At 40.0% G+C, this 17,827-nt stretch overlaps 1 protein-coding gene across 1 annotated transcript in view; it reads left to right on the top strand.

The window, feature by feature from the left end:
- Positions 1 to 17,827, top strand: part of ANKRD13C (ankyrin repeat domain 13C) — an 82,603-nt gene that overhangs the window by 50,685 nt on the left and 14,091 nt on the right. Inside the window, exons 6-8 of the mRNA XM_049775328.1 lie at positions 2,695 to 2,761; positions 6,694 to 6,838; positions 13,392 to 13,523. Coding sequence (XP_049631285.1) covers positions 2,695 to 2,761; positions 6,694 to 6,838; positions 13,392 to 13,523 — 344 coding nt within the window. The remainder of the gene's footprint in view (positions 1 to 2,694; positions 2,762 to 6,693; positions 6,839 to 13,391; positions 13,524 to 17,827) is intronic.

Genomic DNA, 17,827 nt, shown 5'->3' on the forward strand with positions numbered 1-17,827 from the left:
AGGGTGTTTGCCTTGTATCTGATCAACCCAGGTTTGATTCTCTGCATCCCATATGTCCCCGAGCCTGCCAGGAATAATTTCTGAATTTAGAGCAAGGAGTAATCTCTGAGCACCACAGAGTGTAGTTCCCCACCTCCCAAAAACTAATTGTGATACTGGAGATAGAAACCAGGACCTCACAGTTGCAAGTCAAGTGCTGTGCCCCAGCTTCTTTTGTTGACTTGTTGTAATATTCTAGGCTCTTACAGAATACATTACCACACAGAAAATAGAAGTTAAGTGCTTTACTTCCCCCCTCAGTCTCTGGCTCCCCCTGACCCCCCACAGCACCACTGGCTGTTACGTGGCTTGTCCTTGGCATTGCAGGACCCAAACAGCACTGCGTCCTACTAGGCCCTAGCATCTATCACTAGGTTTGCTTGGCTGAGAAATTTCTGGGAGTAGCCCCTGGGAGCACCCACCCACAGGCAAGTAAAAATAGCACAAATAACCCAAGCAAATGGGATAACAAATCACCATGAGGATAACTTATAGACTTCTTTTAGAGCTATGATTACCAGATGATAAAGGGAGGTAGGGAGAGAAGAAAGGGGTCCAGGGGTCAGTCAGTATGATCTTGGGAATGGTATGTACAGGGAGGATCATACACAATAGGAGCTGTGAGGCTGTACTCCTGAATTTGTTAGAGTAAGCCTAAAGTAAACAATAAGTTTAATTAAAAAATAAAAAGAGGGGCCCTGAGTGATAGCACGGGAGGGTGAGGGAGGTATTTGCTTTGCACATGGTCTATCCGGTTTCATTCCCTGGCATCCTATATGGTCCCCTGAGTTTGCCAGGAGTGATTTCTGAGCACAGAGCAAGGAGTAACCCTTGAGCACCACCAAGTGTGATCCCCAAACCAACCAACCAACCAACCAAAATAAATAAATAGAGAGAAAGCTGGGACAATGCTTAGCGGTAGAGCCCCTGAAGCCTTGCTTTGACTCAACCCGAGCACCCCAGGAATGACCCTTGTGACCCCCAGCACTGCATGAAGTAGCCTCTTGCACACCATGGGGATGACCCCTGACCCCCAGTTAACAAACAAACTAACCATTATAGAAATGGCTGGATTTTTCCTTTGTGATAATGCTGGTGACTAAATCTGCTTGGAACCACTTTTATAGAACCTCATCTTCTGAGGGAAGCCCAATCGTTTTTAGTTATCATGGTCATTACTTCCACTTGGGCATTGTGTGGTTTGCATGCTTGGATGGAAAAATGAGAGAGTCCACATATATGTTTGCATTTTATAATCTGTAGGACCCATCCATTCTGTATGTTAATGAGAACCATTTACTTTTAGGGCCAAAAGATTAATAAAATGAAAATGAAATGTAGAGGCTCTTTACTGTTCAATCCAGTGGCTCATGCTACCTTTGAGTACTGCCTTGCTAAATTCTCTGACTATGCTGAAGCAATTTAAGATGTACAGAGCTTGGGCTTGGAGGTGCCTCAAAGGGCTGGAGTACATGCTTTGCCTGTAGGGAGCCCCTAGTTTCATCTCTGGCTCCACCTGGCCCTTCCAGCTCCAAAAGTTTATACAGTTGAATTGTACAGTATAAGTGGGGTGGAAAAATTTATTACATGGTTGGGAAATTGCTGATTGTTCTATATGTTTTTTTTTTTTTTTTTTTTTTTTGTGGAGAGGGGAGGGCAGAGAACCCACACCTGGCAGTCCTTAGGGCTTTATTCCTGGCTCTGCACTCAGGGATCACTCCTGTTGGGGCTAGGAACACCATAGGCGGTGCTAGGGATTAAACCTGGGTTGGGTGTATGCAAGACAAGTGCCCTACCTGCTGTATTAGTCAGATTTTTGGAAATGCAATGAGAATCTTGTAAAAAAACTTTAAAGAAGACTTTGGTGATTCTCCTTTTCCTTTTCACTTGCCATTTGCTTCTCATTTCTAAGTTTCTGTCTTCATTCCTCCTGTTTTCCTTTTCTAGTATTTTAAAGTGAGTATTGGCATATGAGGCTTTTTTGTGGGTTACTTCATTATTTCAGAAGGCATAAATTTAGTTAAATTATAGTGCTATAATACTTCTGGAATGGGAGACATACCCAGCAGTGCTCAGGGGCCCTTCCCTTCTGCCTTTGCACTCAGGAATCACACTTGGCAAAACTCGGGTGGATGCTGGGAAATCCTGGGTTGGCCACAGGTAGGGAAGCGCCCTGCCCCTTGTATTATTGCTACAGCCTCTATATAAATTATACTTTTGTTATGTAAACAAATTCTATTTCAAGGATCAGATAAAATCAAGGTTCGTCTGTCCATTTATTCAGAGAACTTTTTGCCACAGAGCATTGTTTTCTCATCTATAACAACATCCTGCTATATGCCTCCAAAGAGTGGTTATTATATTGATTCTGCTACTCCTGTGGGTTTTCTTTTCCTTCTTATTTTTGGTTTGTGGTTATGTAGACTATCTAGCAATTACAGTTAAATAGTAGATATTTGATGTGGCCAAGAATTGCTTTTTATACTACACTCTGAGTTAGAAAATAGCATTGTTTAAGAAAATATTATTTTAAAGGAAATTATTGACTGGTGCACATGTAAAATGTTTAATTACTCTTCTCATTTAAAAGTTCATAGTGTCTTGGAACCCTAGGTATTTATTATATTTTTTATTATTTTCTTTCAAAAACTGCAGTGCCTTTACTTTCCCGAATTCTGCCTTCCGATGCATGTAAGATATACAAACAAGGTATCTATATCAGGTAAGACTGATTTGCTTTTTTATGTCTAACCCAAAATTGTGATTTAGAGGAAACTGTTCTTCCTGTTGTAATAATATACATTCATTTTGATATAGTACTTTAGACCTTGGATGTGCTTTACTAGATTTAACACTATTTAATATCATTTTTAGATACTCTATAGATAAGAAATAAAAGGCTTAAATTCACTATAATGAAAATTTTACTCTTAGTTGAACTATAGATTCTCTAGAGGACAAATAGTACAGGTGAAGATAGAATACTAAGAATAGGGGCCAGAGAGATAGCATAGAGTAGAGCATTTACCTTGCATGCAGAAGGACGGTGGTTAGAATCCCGGCATCTCATGGCTCCCTGAGGCTGCAAGGAGCGATTTCTGAGTGTAGAGCCAGCCTGAGCACTACCAAAAACCAAAAAGAAAAAAAAAGAATACTAAGAATAACCAGTCCTGTCTTGCTAAGGACATGTAGGGTTTCCTGACCTTTGTCCATGTCCCCATCCTTTTTCTGCCCTCCCCTGCTTATACCCAGCCATGCAGCTGCTCATTTGTCTCTCTTCTGTTCTTTCTACTGAATGCTTAGGGCAAGTTTTTGTTTTCTTCTGTTTCCTTTTAATACTAAGATTGATGTTTGGCTTTAATGGGAAACCCATTTATTTTATTCATTTTAGAACTTTGCTTTTATCATCTTTTATGTTTTTTAGCTTAATACTAATATGTATGTATTATATATACATACACACACACACACATATATATATATATATTTTAAAGTAAAAATGTTTTTCTTCTGTTTGAGTCTAGGTTTCATTTAAAAGGAGCTTCTTTAAGAATTTGTTTCCCAGGGCCAGAATGATAGCATAGCAGGTAGGGCATTTGCCTTGCACGTGACTGACCTGGATGTGATCCCCGGCATCCCATATGGTCCCCCGAGCCAGCCAGGAGTGATTCCTGAGCTAGAGTAACAGAGCTAGGAGTAACCCCTGAGTGCTGCCAGGTGTGTCCCAAATCTAAAAAAAGAAATTGTTCCCATTTATTGACTTGAAAACTAAATGTTTTATACACAGCAAATTTAATGTAGTTAGGAAAACTACAAATCGGTTAAAACAGAGGCGTGAAAAATAAGAGCCTGAGTGAATGTCATTATTTTGAAGTATAGAGTATTAGCTACTTTGATTAGGCAAGATACTCAGATTGGGGCTTACAAGCCGCTGAGGGTGAAGTAATAATACTATCATAGATTCTGAAGGTCTCGTTGCCAGGAAAAGTTTACCAGATTAAAAAAAATGCTGTCTTTTAGGATGCATGGCAAAAGCTTTGTGAATAAGTGATAAGGATGTTTGTACAGAAAAAAATTACTGCATTAAATTAAAATGTTTAGATTTAAATGTAATGGGATGTTTTCTTTGAAAATTAAAAAGTCACTTCAAACAAAACTGACTTTTAAAATATCTTCAAAAAAAGAGTTGAAGTTTGCTTTATTTTATGGTAGCCAAGTGATCATTCAAAAAAAAAAACAAAACCTCTGGTGTTAAGGAGACGTTAGTGCCTTGGTAGTAACAGGAGACTGATCCACTTTATTGTGAATGTTTACATTTTTAATATTATAATTATGAACTAATCCTTCTAATTACTGCATTCTAAAGTAATTATAAGGCAGTGAGTGCAACGACTTGCAAATTTTGTCCCATTTTTGTTTTTTTTTTCTAGCTCAGAGGAAGATTCTATTTCTCTTATTAATAAACTTTGCTTTGTTTTAGGCTTTTATCTTAAAAAGAGCCTTTTCAGATTTTTGCATTTGATAAGAGATATTTTTGTCAGGGATGATTGAAAAATTTAAAACACTAGTTTTAAATAAAAGTAGGGACTAGAGAGATAGCATGGAGGTAAGGCGTTTGCCTTGTCTGCAGAAGTATTTCAAATCCCGGCATCCCATATGGTCCCTCAAGCCTGTCAGGAGCTATTTCTGAGCGTTGAGCCAGGAGTAACTCCTGAGCGCTGCCGGGTGTGACCCCCTCAAAAAATAATAAAATAAAAGTTGAGGGGCTCGGCTGAAGAGATAGTACAGCAGGTAGGACACTTGCCTTGCATCCCATATAGTCCCCTCCTCCCCCAGCACTGCCAGGAGTAATTCCTGAGTGCAAAGTCAGGAATAACCTTAGACACCACCAGGTGTGGCCTCCAAACAGAAGAAAATTAATACACCAGATTAAAATGATTATGTTGAGGCATGTATAATTCATCTAGGAGGTTATCTAAGATGTCAGGGATGTTGTAGAAGCTTTCATCTGTCTTGGTTGCAGATTATGGAAGTACAGATGAAATTAGAATGGATTGTAACTGATTTTAGGAGGAGTCAGCTGAGCTCACATTGTCACTCTGTCAGTCTATTTTCATCTCTGTCTCTCCATGCACCTCCTCTCTCACTTCTCCCACCCCCACCCAGAAACCCGCTGCGATTCTGACACAGGATTAGTAAGAAGAGAAGAGAAGAGAGTGGAGGCAGAAGTCTTGTCCAGACCTATGTCAGGTTTTATAGGGGTTTAGATTTCTCTGGTAGCTTAAGGTTAGGGTCCAAATCATCCACTTGTATAAAGGAGATGTTCATTTTTATGCTATTGGAACCTGACCTCTCAGAGAGATACGAGCCCTTCATGGCTAATTTTCTCTTCAGCTGGGCATGCAGGCAAGAATGGTCTGAGATTAGTAGGGTAAGAAGCAGACTACAAAGGAAGGTTTTTTTTTTTTTTTTTTTTTTTTTTTTTTTTTTTTTGCTGACCTGTTTTGGGGCCACACCTGGCAGTGTTCAAGGGTTACTTTTGGCTCTGCATTCAGGAATCACTCTTGGTAGTGCTTGGGGGTAGGGGTGGAGTGATATGAGATGCTGGGGATCATCAAACATGGGTCAGCTGCATAAAAGGCAAGTGTCCTACCTGTTGTACTGTCACTCTGGCCCTCTAAAGGAAGGGAGTTTTTTTTTTTTTTTTATAGCAGCATCAGGAATTCATCTGCAGAGTTGATCTCTCACAGATGTGGGTGGAAGAGCTTCTCTAAGGCTTTCCCAGTAGAGTCTTCGTTTTGAGTTTTGAGCCTATCCAAGTCCTGGTGTACTGGCAAGGATCGCATGCCTAAACAAAGCTTTCCAGAGGAGTTGGGAACTTGTCTGTCCCTAATTTTAGCCAATTAGGACTAGATCAGATTGGGTCTTGAGCATGAATCTGTTACTATTCTAGCACAGGGATGCTATTTCAGGCTTTTAGGCAATACAGAGTATTGTAAAATAAAATACGGGGAATGAGAATGATGATTGGAGTCTGGCAAGTCAAACAGAAAGGTTAGCAATTTGGAGTAGGTTATTCAGTGAGGTTTAGCAACTCAAAGAATGAAGCAAGATTTGGTTCCCAAAGGTTACTCAGATGGCACCGAGTAGCTCAAGAAAGCAAATAAAGGGACTCACAGTCCTTCCTCCCGAACTTAGTACAGCCAGTGCTGTCTCCTTGTGTTTTCTGCTAAGTTATCACCAGGGGTTTTAAGGGATTAGAGAGGGTCAGATTTGCTGTCATTTTTCTGCTGTTCTCAGGTCCTAACTTACATATGGAGTAGCCACAGGGAGAAAAGTAATAGGGAAGAGGACTTACTGCTAGGGAAATATGGTAGTGACGGGGGAACTCATCTTTTTAGATAAAAATCATCTTTTTAGACGAAGTGTATATATATGTATATAAAGAAAAGACAAGTGTAGGTAAAATGAAATAGTTGATTTTGTATGTTTTGCTAACAAGCTATTTGAAATTTGGCTTTCTGTTGTAAATTTGACGCTGCACTTTGGGTATTTGCTGTTGGTTTGAGTTGCAAAGAAACAACACTTGTCTGGTGATGAGAGTTTTGTTGAACTATGATGTGTCCGAGTGTCTCATCTTCCCATCTTTCGCAGGCTTGACACTACTCTTATAGACTTTACTGACATGAAGTGCCAACGAGGGGATTTAAGCTTCATTTTCAATGGGGATGCGGCACCCTCTGAATCTTTTGTAGTATTAGACAATGAACAAAAAGTTTATCAGCGAATACACCATGAGGTGAGCATGCGGTCTTTATCAGTATTCCTCTGAACGGTTTTCTGAAATGTCTGTGCATGTAAACCAAGCATCAGTGTAAAAGTTTTCAAAGGCACCAGGTACAGTCAAAATGGCTCCTTTTCAAAGTTGTGGTTGCTTTACTGGTGAATTTAAAACAATGTTTATTTATCATGTTGTCTCCTTGTAGACTGGTGCATTGAGTCTACCAGCCTGTATTTCACTGATGATTTGTTTCTTAGTTAAACGAACCCCAGCTTCTTTTATTTCTTGGTTTAGTTCTTGTCTGTTAAATTGCTGGCACTTTCGCCATTTATGACCTTTCTTCCTGGAATTTGAATGAGACCACCCCATCTCCTTGGTGTGAACACCTTTTGACTATCTGTGCTCTTCTCCATCTTAAACTCTCGGGCTTCCTTCCACTTTATTTTTCCTTATCTTTTCTCTCTTTTAGGCCACTTATCTCTCATCATGGATACCTTAGGTTGATGTGATGATCTTCACAGCTGCTATAGAGAAACTTTATGCACCTTTTTTCTTACCCTTTTTTTCTGGAATGTTCCTTTTCTGCTATCATAAGCCATTGAAAATACCTCAAATTTTTTTCTGCAGTATCTACAACTCTTTTTTTAGTGCTACAGATGTTTTAAGTTAATATTTTATGTGATCCCTCCTCCCTTGTTGGGTCTGTCATCTCTTCATTTCCTGACATTGCTATTTAAACTTGCTCTGGTTCCATCTGTCCATCTCTTTTATCTACCTTAGGCCTTCCTTTGACTGGATCTGTTGCCGAGAATTTGCCACCTTATATGTACTGTGGAAATAGTTTCCAACTGGCATTGAGTAGTGAAGATTGAAATTGAAGGAGGACAAGGAAGAAAGAAGGGCATTCCTTGTGAATGAAACTGGGTGGATAAAGTCTAATAACTTTGGGGAATAGAAAAGTAAGCTCTGATCATGGTTTTTGAAAACTTAAAAACAACAACAAAAAAAGCCTGATAAACGGATGCTGTTAGCATCAGATGAAACAAGGTATTGATGGTCAAAACTAATTTAAATGACTCAGTCTTGGGCCCTTGCCTTGCATGCAGGCAATCCCGTGTTGTATCCCGGTGTCCCATATGGTTCCCCGAGCCTGCCTGGAGTGATGCCTGAGTGTAGAACCAAGAGTAACTTATGAGCACCACCAGGTGTGGCCCCCCCAAAACAAAAAGAAAATAATAGAAAGTACCTTAAGTAGGGCTGGAGTGAAGTGATAGCACAGCAGTAGGGTGTTTGCCTTGTATGTGGCTGAGCCGGAACAGACCCAGGTTTGATTTCCTGGCATTCCATATGGTCCCGAAGCCTGCCAGGAGCAATTTCTGAGCAAAGAGCCAGGAGTAAGCCCTGAGCACTGCCGCTGCCAGGTGTGGCCCAGTATCTTAAGTATTTCCACCTCTTTTTCCTTCCCAAACATCTATTGAGTACTGCTAGAGAATGTTAGGTTCTTAGGTTGTCATAGTTAACTAATAATGTATATCCAATACTTTCTTCTTAAACATTATTTACCATCATATTGGGACCAAAGGCATTTTATAGCTCTTTTCATTAAGTCCTTAAAGTAGCCTGTCAAAATAAATAGCTTAATGATAAGTTAATACCCAGCAGTACTCAGGGAAGGATTACTCCTGGCTCTCTGCTCCAGGAAGCTCCTATAGTGCTCAGGGGACTGTAGATTGAGCCTGGACCTCCAGAGGCAAATTTGGCATGTACTTCTCTCAGTCCATTGAGCCTCTCCTGGGCTCTTACAATCTTCTTTTCATATGTGAGAAAATTGAGATTTGCAGATATTAAACGACATCTTTCAGATCACACAGCGAGTTCACTGGCTGTGTGATCTTTTCTAAAGCTGGCTAGGAAAAGAGAGACCAGAGTTGGAAAATCATAGGGGGGGGGCACATTACAGGTAGATAGTTTAAAGGTGCTGAGAATTTGACTAGGAAGCTGTAGGGCAGGGGTCTCAAACTTGCGGCCTGCGGGCTGCAAACGGCCCTCCATACTACATTTTGTGGCCCTGCCCTAGAGGAATCTTTTTTTGTTTTGTTTTGTTTTAGGTGTTTGGGTCACACCCCCCAATGTTCAAGGCTTGCTACTGACTTTGACTCAAGGATCACCCCGACTTTACCTCCTGTGGCCCGTAGGTAAATTGAGTTTGAGACCCCTGCGATAGTTAAGACTCACATTTCTAAAATTAAATAATAGGACGTGGCAATAGTTTTAATATGAGTCTCAGAAAAGTCTTGGAAGCATTCACTGGTTACTGACAGATCCTGTTTGGAAGATGGTGGGCCGGCTGATGGAATCCGCATGGTTGGTGTTTTGGATGATTCATTTTAAGTCCATTGCTGAGATAAGTGTACTTCCTTTCTCCAGCTTGTTCTCTGTTTGACTTCTCTAAAATAGTTACTATTAATGGTAACTTCATGCTGGAAACTTTCATTTCCTTGTTATTTCCTTGCGGTTAATGTTCTTTCACTTATCTTTCTTGTTCTCCTGTGTTCCCTTTTTCTCCTGAATATTGGTGTGCCGTGACATAACTTCATTTCCACCAACTGCCACAAGAATTTCTTCCATTTCCATAGCTGTGCTTCCTTCCCTGTGGTTCATTCCAACAATTCTGTTACTCAAATCTCAGATGAAACTTCCAAGTGGGGACATCTCTGCTTAAATACCTCAGAATATCATATGTGTCACCCCAAATCCAGCTCTTTTAAAACGAAGCTCAGTCTTTTTCCCTCACACCAGCCTGGTTTTTAGTTTCCTTTCTTTTGATTGATGACTTCCTTCTCTATTCAGCTGGAAAACAGGAAGGATTTTTGTTATCTTTTCCCCTGCTCGAGTCTTTCCTAGTCAGCTAACATGCATGGCCATATTTCTGTCTTAGTGTCTTACAAGTATTCTTTTACTTTTTAATACTATTTTTGCCACAAACGAGATACTCATGATCTTTCAACTGCTATTGCAAAATGTCACAAATTCATTCATTCCTTAAAGGTACTTTCAAAGTTCCTGGTTCCCAAAGTGAAATGAGTATTTCTTGTCATGCTTCCTTCTGTGGTCTGGCTTCTCTTGCTGCTTTTTCTTACCTGCCTGTCTTAGAATCCCTCATCCTGACTATGCCAGCCTAATTGGTACTTCACCCTTCATCACTCTGTCACATTTCTCAAATGATTTTCTTCTGACGCTCTCACCCCACCTGGGGGTCCACTGCCCCATCTCCTACCTTCAAGTAACCTTTGACTATTCTTTATCTCACCATCCCATTGATTCATTTGCTTATATGACTTTCTCCTGCTGGGGTTGACAGTGCCTCAGATTTGTGGGTCCTTTGGAATGTAACCTTGGCTCATATTGGAGCATTAGTACACTTGAAGCCGTATTTTGGCCAATGCTTTCTGTCAGGGAGAGTAAGTATGTTTAGGTATATCTTTAAGAATTTTAGATATATCTTTAGGTACAAAGATAAAATATCTAGGTATTTTATACCTAAAGATATATCAGTAGGACTGGCTGTTTTCATCACAACTGTCCAACTCTGCTGTTAGGAGCAGAAAAGCAGCTGTTGACAATATGTTAGATTTCTAAAAAGAAATAATTGCCTGGATCTGGCTTGCATGGTTTTGGCCCTTATTCTAGATTCTCAAGGGAAATAGTTAATAATTTGACCTGTTTGCACATTCATTGACAAGAGGGTAATTAAATGGGTAATATGATATTGGACAACTGGCTGTGTGCCCCCATTCTGGGTTGCCCACATCATAGCTGGGCATGCGTAATCCCGTGCTTTGACTTTATGGAGGTACCCTCAGCTCTCTCTCCTCAGGAGAGGCACATCTTCTTTCTTGAACGTGTTATTCCCTTCCTCTCCATATTCCCTAAATGAAATTATTTTACTAAAATATTCCACATAAGCAAAAATAGTCAGAGGTTGCGGTATAACTCAGTGGTCGAGCACATGCCTAGTATTTGGAAGGCCCTGGATTTGATCCTTGGCACTGAGAGGTCCCCGGGCGTCTCCAGGGGTGCTCTCCTGGCTCCATAAAAGATAAACCAGCTCTTACGGGTAGTATGTGAATGAGTGCCAGTGAAATGTCCAAATTAGTGATAAGTATGATACGTGTGCATTTTATATTGAAATAGTGCAGAAGAGTTAGATTTTGAACAAAAATGCAGAGGGTAGAGAATATTTTTATTTATTTATTTATTTATTTATTTATTTATTTATTTATTTATTTATTTATTTATTTATTTATTTATTTATTTTTTGGGCCACACCCGGCGGTGGTCAGGGGTTACTCCTGGCTGTCTGCTCAGAAATAGCTCCTGACAGGCACGGAGGACCATATGGGACACTGGGATTCGAACCAACCACCTTTGGCCCTGGATCGGCTGCTTGCAAGGCAAACGCCGCTGTGCTATCTCTCCGGGCCTGAGAATATTTTATTTTTATATGGACATGGAAGCAATAATTTTGCTTGTGTTTATTGATGAATATTATTTTCTATTCAATAATTTACTTGTCTCTGATGTATATGAGAAGCTATTTTAAAAGTTTATTTGAAAATAGGGTATTGGAACTAAAGGCAAACTTCTTTATACATGGTGTTCTGTGTATAGTATTCTTCCTAAGCTATTGTGAACTCCTAAATGTTTCATATGTGTGACATACAATATCGAAACTATGTCAGCCAATATTTTTCTTTAGAAAATTGTGTTAGAATAGACTTGTGTTTCCAGGAATACATTTTGACCTATTATGGGCTTGTCATTAACATCAAGATTTTTTTTCATTCCTTACTTGAGAAGAAATGAGCTACCTTAGTGTCAAGGTATTGCTCATTTTCTTTCTATAGACTCATAGGTTGATAAATCATACATATAAACTTGATGTATGTCGATGAGAATTTCTCTTGGTAAACTAGAATCTGCCTACTTGCCCTACTTTCTTGAAGTAAGCACACATGTTTCCTTCCCTTTTTTTTTTTATCACAAAAGTGATTATTGGGGCTGAAGAAATAACTCAGCAGAATTGGCTGCAGTGCATGGTCCATAGACAGGAATCTAATGTTTTTTCCTATCTAGCAACAGCTGGTTCCTGAGCACTTTGATGGTGTAACACCGCCTGCCCCCAAAACAAAACAAAACAAAACAAAACAAAACAAAACAAACCTTGAAAAAACGGAAAGATTGTCAGGGCTGAGGATGGAGCTTGGCAGCAGAACACATGCCTTGCAGGTGGAAGGCTCTGTTCAAACAAAAACCAAAAACCAAACTTGAAATCCAACCATTATGTATGTCTTATTGGTCAGTCATATGTCAGCACTATAGAACATGTAGAACATAAATTACAAAGTGAGACTGTTTATTAAGTTTACAAGTTCTGGGTTGACTTTCTTTCTGTAGTAAGTATAGAAAAGATGGGTTGGAGAGAGAATACAGGGGAAGGGCACTTGTCTTGGGTTCAGTGGTTCAGCCTGATTTGAACCCCACCACCCAGTCTGATCTCCACAAACATGGTCGCAGTCACTTTTTTTTTTTTTCCTTTGGTGTTAGGTCACACCTGACAGCGTTCAGGGGTTACTCCTGGCTCTCGGCTCAGAAATCGCTCCCGGCAGGCACAGGGGACCATATTGGGTGCCAGCATTTGAACCACTGTCCATCCTGGATCGAGTGCATGCAAGGCAAATGCTCTACCACCGTGCTATCTCTCCTGCCCCCACAGTCACTTTTGAGCACAGAGCCAAGAGTACCACCTCCAAGTGTGGTCCAAATTCCCCTCTGACACTCCAAATTAGAAGATCTCTTCTGGTTTCTCTTCCCATCCCTTCTTTTCTCCTTTTTGTCTATTCCTTATTCTCCCTTCTTTCTGCTCTGGATAATTGGAAAAGAATAAAAAGAAATAGAAAAAAAATTGGGAAAGAAAGGTTCAAGAGATACTGGGGTAGAACTAAGAATCATTTATACTTAAACCAACCCTTCATAAGGACCTATTGTTTCAGCTCTGTCAACTTTATTTTTATATTTTTGCTTTTGGGGGGGGGGGCACACCCTGTGGCTGTGATGCTCAGGGATTAATCCTGGCTATGTGCTCATAAATCGCTCCTGGCTTGGGGGACCATATGGGATGTTGGGGATCAAACCCAGGTCTGTCCTGGATTGACCATGTGCAAGGCAATCGCCCTACCGCTGTGCTATTGCTCCGGTCCCTGTCAACTTGATTCTCACAGCATTCTTTTAAAAGTTCTGTAATAGCTATACTAATATTGCTTCCATTCCGTATCTCTTAGCAGTCTCTATGTGAAAGTACTAAAGTTTATGCCCTGTATTTAGAGGTTCATAAATAGTGCTTAGAGATGTGAAGTTTAAATTTCTGTAACTTTTAGGATGAATGACTTCCCATTTTTTAAAACTCTGTTCTTTTTAAAAAGACTCATGACATTTTGTTATACATTTTTATATAGTACTAATGACTGTTGAGAACCTTGTTTCTTATGCTCAACTTTTGCCTCCACCCCAGGAATCAGAGATGGAAACAGAAGAAGAGGTTGACATTCTGATGAGTAGTGATATTTACTCCGCATCTTTATCAACCAAATCAATTTCTTTCACACGTGCCCAAACAGGATGGCTCTTTCGGGAAGATAAAACCGTATGTGAAAATCAGATTCTAAACTTCAATGATTGTATATGTTTGTATTTAATGTCACCATAATATGTGATGGAAATGTGCAAGAAGGTGTAAGCACTGAATTGTTTTCAAGTAATTTAGTTGATGTTGTCTTACTGGTGTTGAGGCCCGGCTGGTTCGAGTTGGAAGCTAGAAGCAAGGAGAGTCATCTAAATTCAATGTCGAGTAAGAGTCTTATGTCAACAGTTTTGTGTAATACAGAGAACTTCTTATTTCTTACATGACTCCATTATATTTTAAGCGATGTATTTCTAGCTTTGGGACCACTTTTGTAGGGGTTACTCCCAATAGTGCTCTGAGGACCCTGTGATGCTGGGGGATATAATTGAGGTTAACTGCATGTCATGCAAGTGCCTTAATCTTTGGCTTGTTGCTCCAGCCCTAGTGCTTTACTCTTTAAGAAGGCTACACATTTTCCTGGCATTTTTTTGGTTTTGTTTTTGGGGGGTTACTCCTGGCTCCGTGCTTAGAAATCATTCTTGGTAGACTCAGAGGACCATATGTGATACTATGAATTGAACCCGGGTCTGTCCTGGGTCAGCCTCATGCAAGGCAAATGCCCTAGCGCTGTGCTATTGCTCTACTCTTGGACTTTTTTTTTAATTCAATTTCAGGACCGCTAAACTATTTATCACTCGGTATCTGTTCTCAGTCTGTATAAGTGATTCCAGTGAAATAACCTCATGTTTCAGCAACACTGTCATTACATTAAATCTCAGTGAAGGTTTTCCCCATCAGTGATTTGTAATTTGTTTTTGTAATTTGTAATTTTGTGCTCCAAAATTTGTAATTTTGTTTTGTAATTTGTTTCTCCTGTGAACTAGAGAGTTTATAGTACAGTTAAAGATATTTCTACAAATGTAACTTGCATATAAAGAATTACATTAAAAATTTTTTTTAAAGTCACAAATAAGTAATCCAGGCTGGGAAGATAGCTCAGAGGGCTGGAGTGCATGTTTTGCTTGAGGGACCAGGTTAAAAAAATAAATAGAAAATGAAACAAATAAGTAATCCCCCCTCTCCCAACCAAACTGCTAGGTGCTGGTCTGGGGGGAGTCAGACACGTGGCTTTCATTCTAACAACCCTGGTTCTATCCACCCACCTCATGTAGGATTTCCCCCGAGCAGCACCAGGATAGATTCAGGATAGAGTCAGGAGGAACCCCTGAACATCACTGGGCATGGCCACCCTCGCACAGCAAACAACAGACGGAAACCAAACAGTCCCATTAGATAACAGCCAAGATTTATGGCTTTCACAGTGTGTTTAGTTTTGAAATTACACTGGTAAATATGAATCCGTTTTTACTGGAAAACAAAACCAGGCACCATTAATTATGATTTTCTGAGAAACAAGTTAGTCATAAATTACCTTTTCCTTCCTCTCTCCCCCAATATATTTTATATATCAGATATGTATAGAATATGTTTGTTTATAATTCATAAGACAGACTTTGCATTGTGACAGTAAAAAAAAGAATGGCTGGGGGCCGGAGCGGTGGCACAAGCGATAGTGCATTTGCCTTGCCTATGCTAATAGGACAGACTGTGTTTGATCCCCTGGCGTCCCATATGGTCCACCAAGCCAGGAACAATTTCTGAGCTCATAGCCAGGAATAACCCCTAAGCATCACTGGGTGTGGCCGAAAAACAACAGCAAAAAGAAAGAGAAATAGAATGACTGGATGATGAGAAGTAATCTTTACGTATGCTTTTTTTTGTTACAGGAAAGGGCCCCGGGTGAGGGAAGCACATACTGGTTTATTTATTTTGGGTTCATACCCAGGGCTTATACCTTGACTCTGCTCAGGCATTACTCCTGGTGGGATGCAGGGAACTATATGGGATGCTGGGGATCAAACCTGGGTCAGATATGTGCAAAGCAAATGTCCCTGAGACTGATATATTTTAAGGCTTTGGTTTATGTGATGGTCCAGAATCGGGAATTGTACAAACTGGGATTTCAGACAGAATGTCTCTTTCCCTGTTGTAGAAAAGTTGGTTTTTTTTTTTTTTTTTTTTTGCTTTTTGGGCCTCACCATATGATGCTAAGGGGTTACTCCTGGCTATACGCTCAGAAAACACTCCTGGCTCTGGGGACCTTATGGGATGCCAGGGATCAAAACAAGATCCGTCCTGGATTGGCCACATGCAAGGTGTTTAAACACCCTACCGCTGTACTATCGCTCCAGCCCCAAAAGTTGCTTTTCTTTTGCAAGCTAATTTAGTCTTGCTCATGGGACTAACAGTTGGATGAGGCCTACTCACATATGAGGTGGGACCTGATTGACTCCCAAGTGGATTTACTTAAATGCCAATCATTGATTACCTTTGCCTTACCCTATCAACAGGTGTTTGACTAACCAGTTGGGTACCATAGCCTCGTTAGTGAGCTTGACATAAAATTAACTACCTTACACACTGGGCTATAAAGTTTCCCAGGCACTAGTCACAATTCCCAAAGCACTGTAGGGTTATCTGTTTGGTATCCTCCAGAACTTTTAGGCGTTTCTTACATACATAAACATAAATCCCTCATAATATGTGGCTTTGGTTGTTTATATTATTTCATAACATAAGTGTAAGCTGTGATTTATCCAGTCTCTTATTTTTGAAATATTTAGATGAATGCTTCTGTTTAATTTTTTTCTTTTATTTCTTGTTTTATATTTTATTTTATTTTATTTTTTGGTCACACCCTGGTGACACTCAAGTGTTATTCCTGGTGGTGTTCTGGAGACCATATGGGATGCTGGGGATTGAATCTAGGTTGGGCTGTGTACAAGGCAAGAGCCCTCCCCCCTGTGCTATATCTCTCCAGTTCCTTGCTTCTGTCTAAATTTCTGCTAGTCAAAATGATCAGCCTTTGCTAATTTTATCTTCTTCATGCTTTTGCATTGTCTGTGCCTGACATGAGAGATGAATGACTGGATTTTGGAGGACTGTGTTAAGTGTCTACACTTAAAGTTTTTGATCGGATAATTTATTCCCACTAAAGTTTTTCCATTGTACAAGATTTCCAAAATTGCTTACTATTACCTGGGTATTCCCCAGCCACAGAAAATTCCTCTTTATGTGACCGAGGCTCATCAAATTTTCTCTTTAAGCCCATTTGGCAGCAGATAGCATTATAGGATTTCCAAGATATGAGACCCTAACAATCCACTTGTTGGCTTGAAGTCTTATTTGTTTGTACTCTGTTCTTCTGGACAGCCTTAGAAGGATCACTGCAAGAGAAGATTTAATTAAAAAAAATATTGCAGCTGCTGTCCACCTAGTGCTACTGCTCAGCAGTGCAAAGCTCTTGATCAGCGTCTAGGTGATCTTCCTAAATCTGTGACAGGTAAGGAGGGAGTCAGAAATGCTGCGGTTCCCATTTTGTAGGTAGAAACTGCCATGGAAGGCTTGGCTTTCTGGTGACTGGGAAAAGGGCCGTGGAAAGTAGGCTGCCATGGACACAACTCCCTCCAGAATTTTGGAGTGCCCGGAAGTAGCAGCAAAATGGTGAGCAAGCAATTTAGCTCCACGTCCAACTCGCTTGTTCACGGTGAGTCCTAGTCTTTGAAGGTAGATATATTTAAAAACTCTGACCACCTACGGGTCTGAGAAAGGTTGAGATTTGTGTTGACACAAGACAACCTTGAAAGGAATTAACTTTGTCTTGGTGTCCTTTATACCACTTTAGTTTCCCTGTCCCCTCCAGTCCTCCCGTGAACATAACTGAATTTGTGTTCATTCTCCTTTGTTGAAGAAAGCATCTGTAGTGGGAGCTTGGGTCCTGCTAGAGAGCATGGGAACAGGTGATTGATTCTGCTAGGTATTTCAGTGTGACTTAGACGGTTTATTTTGATTACAAATTTTGCTTTTTCTGTCTATAAAATGGGAACAGTAATTACCCCTGACCTCTCCTTGTTACTTCGGAAGCTTGACTAGCAGCTAACTAATGTTTTCAGATGACTGTGCTGTTTTGGAGCAGATTTTAAAGGGAGACTGTGTGACTTTCATTGATTTACTTCACTTGTAGTTTAACTGCATCTACCACCTACCTCTTGTCTTTTTAATTTTTTTTCACAGATTTAAAATGTGTGATTTTATGTATTTTTTTTATCGTACCGAATGTGTAATATAAGTTAATTTTAAGTACTAAGAAAACTCTTTATTTTCACCTAAATGTTACAAGTAAATGGAGGGAAATGTATATAATACTGTGAAATGTCTAGACAAGTCAAAAACAATCTTGATTTATTATTCTGAAATCTTTTGTT

The sequence above is a fragment of the Suncus etruscus genome, chromosome 6 (genome assembly GCF_024139225.1).
Source record: "Suncus etruscus isolate mSunEtr1 chromosome 6, mSunEtr1.pri.cur, whole genome shotgun sequence".
Lineage (NCBI taxonomy): Eukaryota > Metazoa > Chordata > Mammalia > Eulipotyphla > Soricidae > Suncus > Suncus etruscus.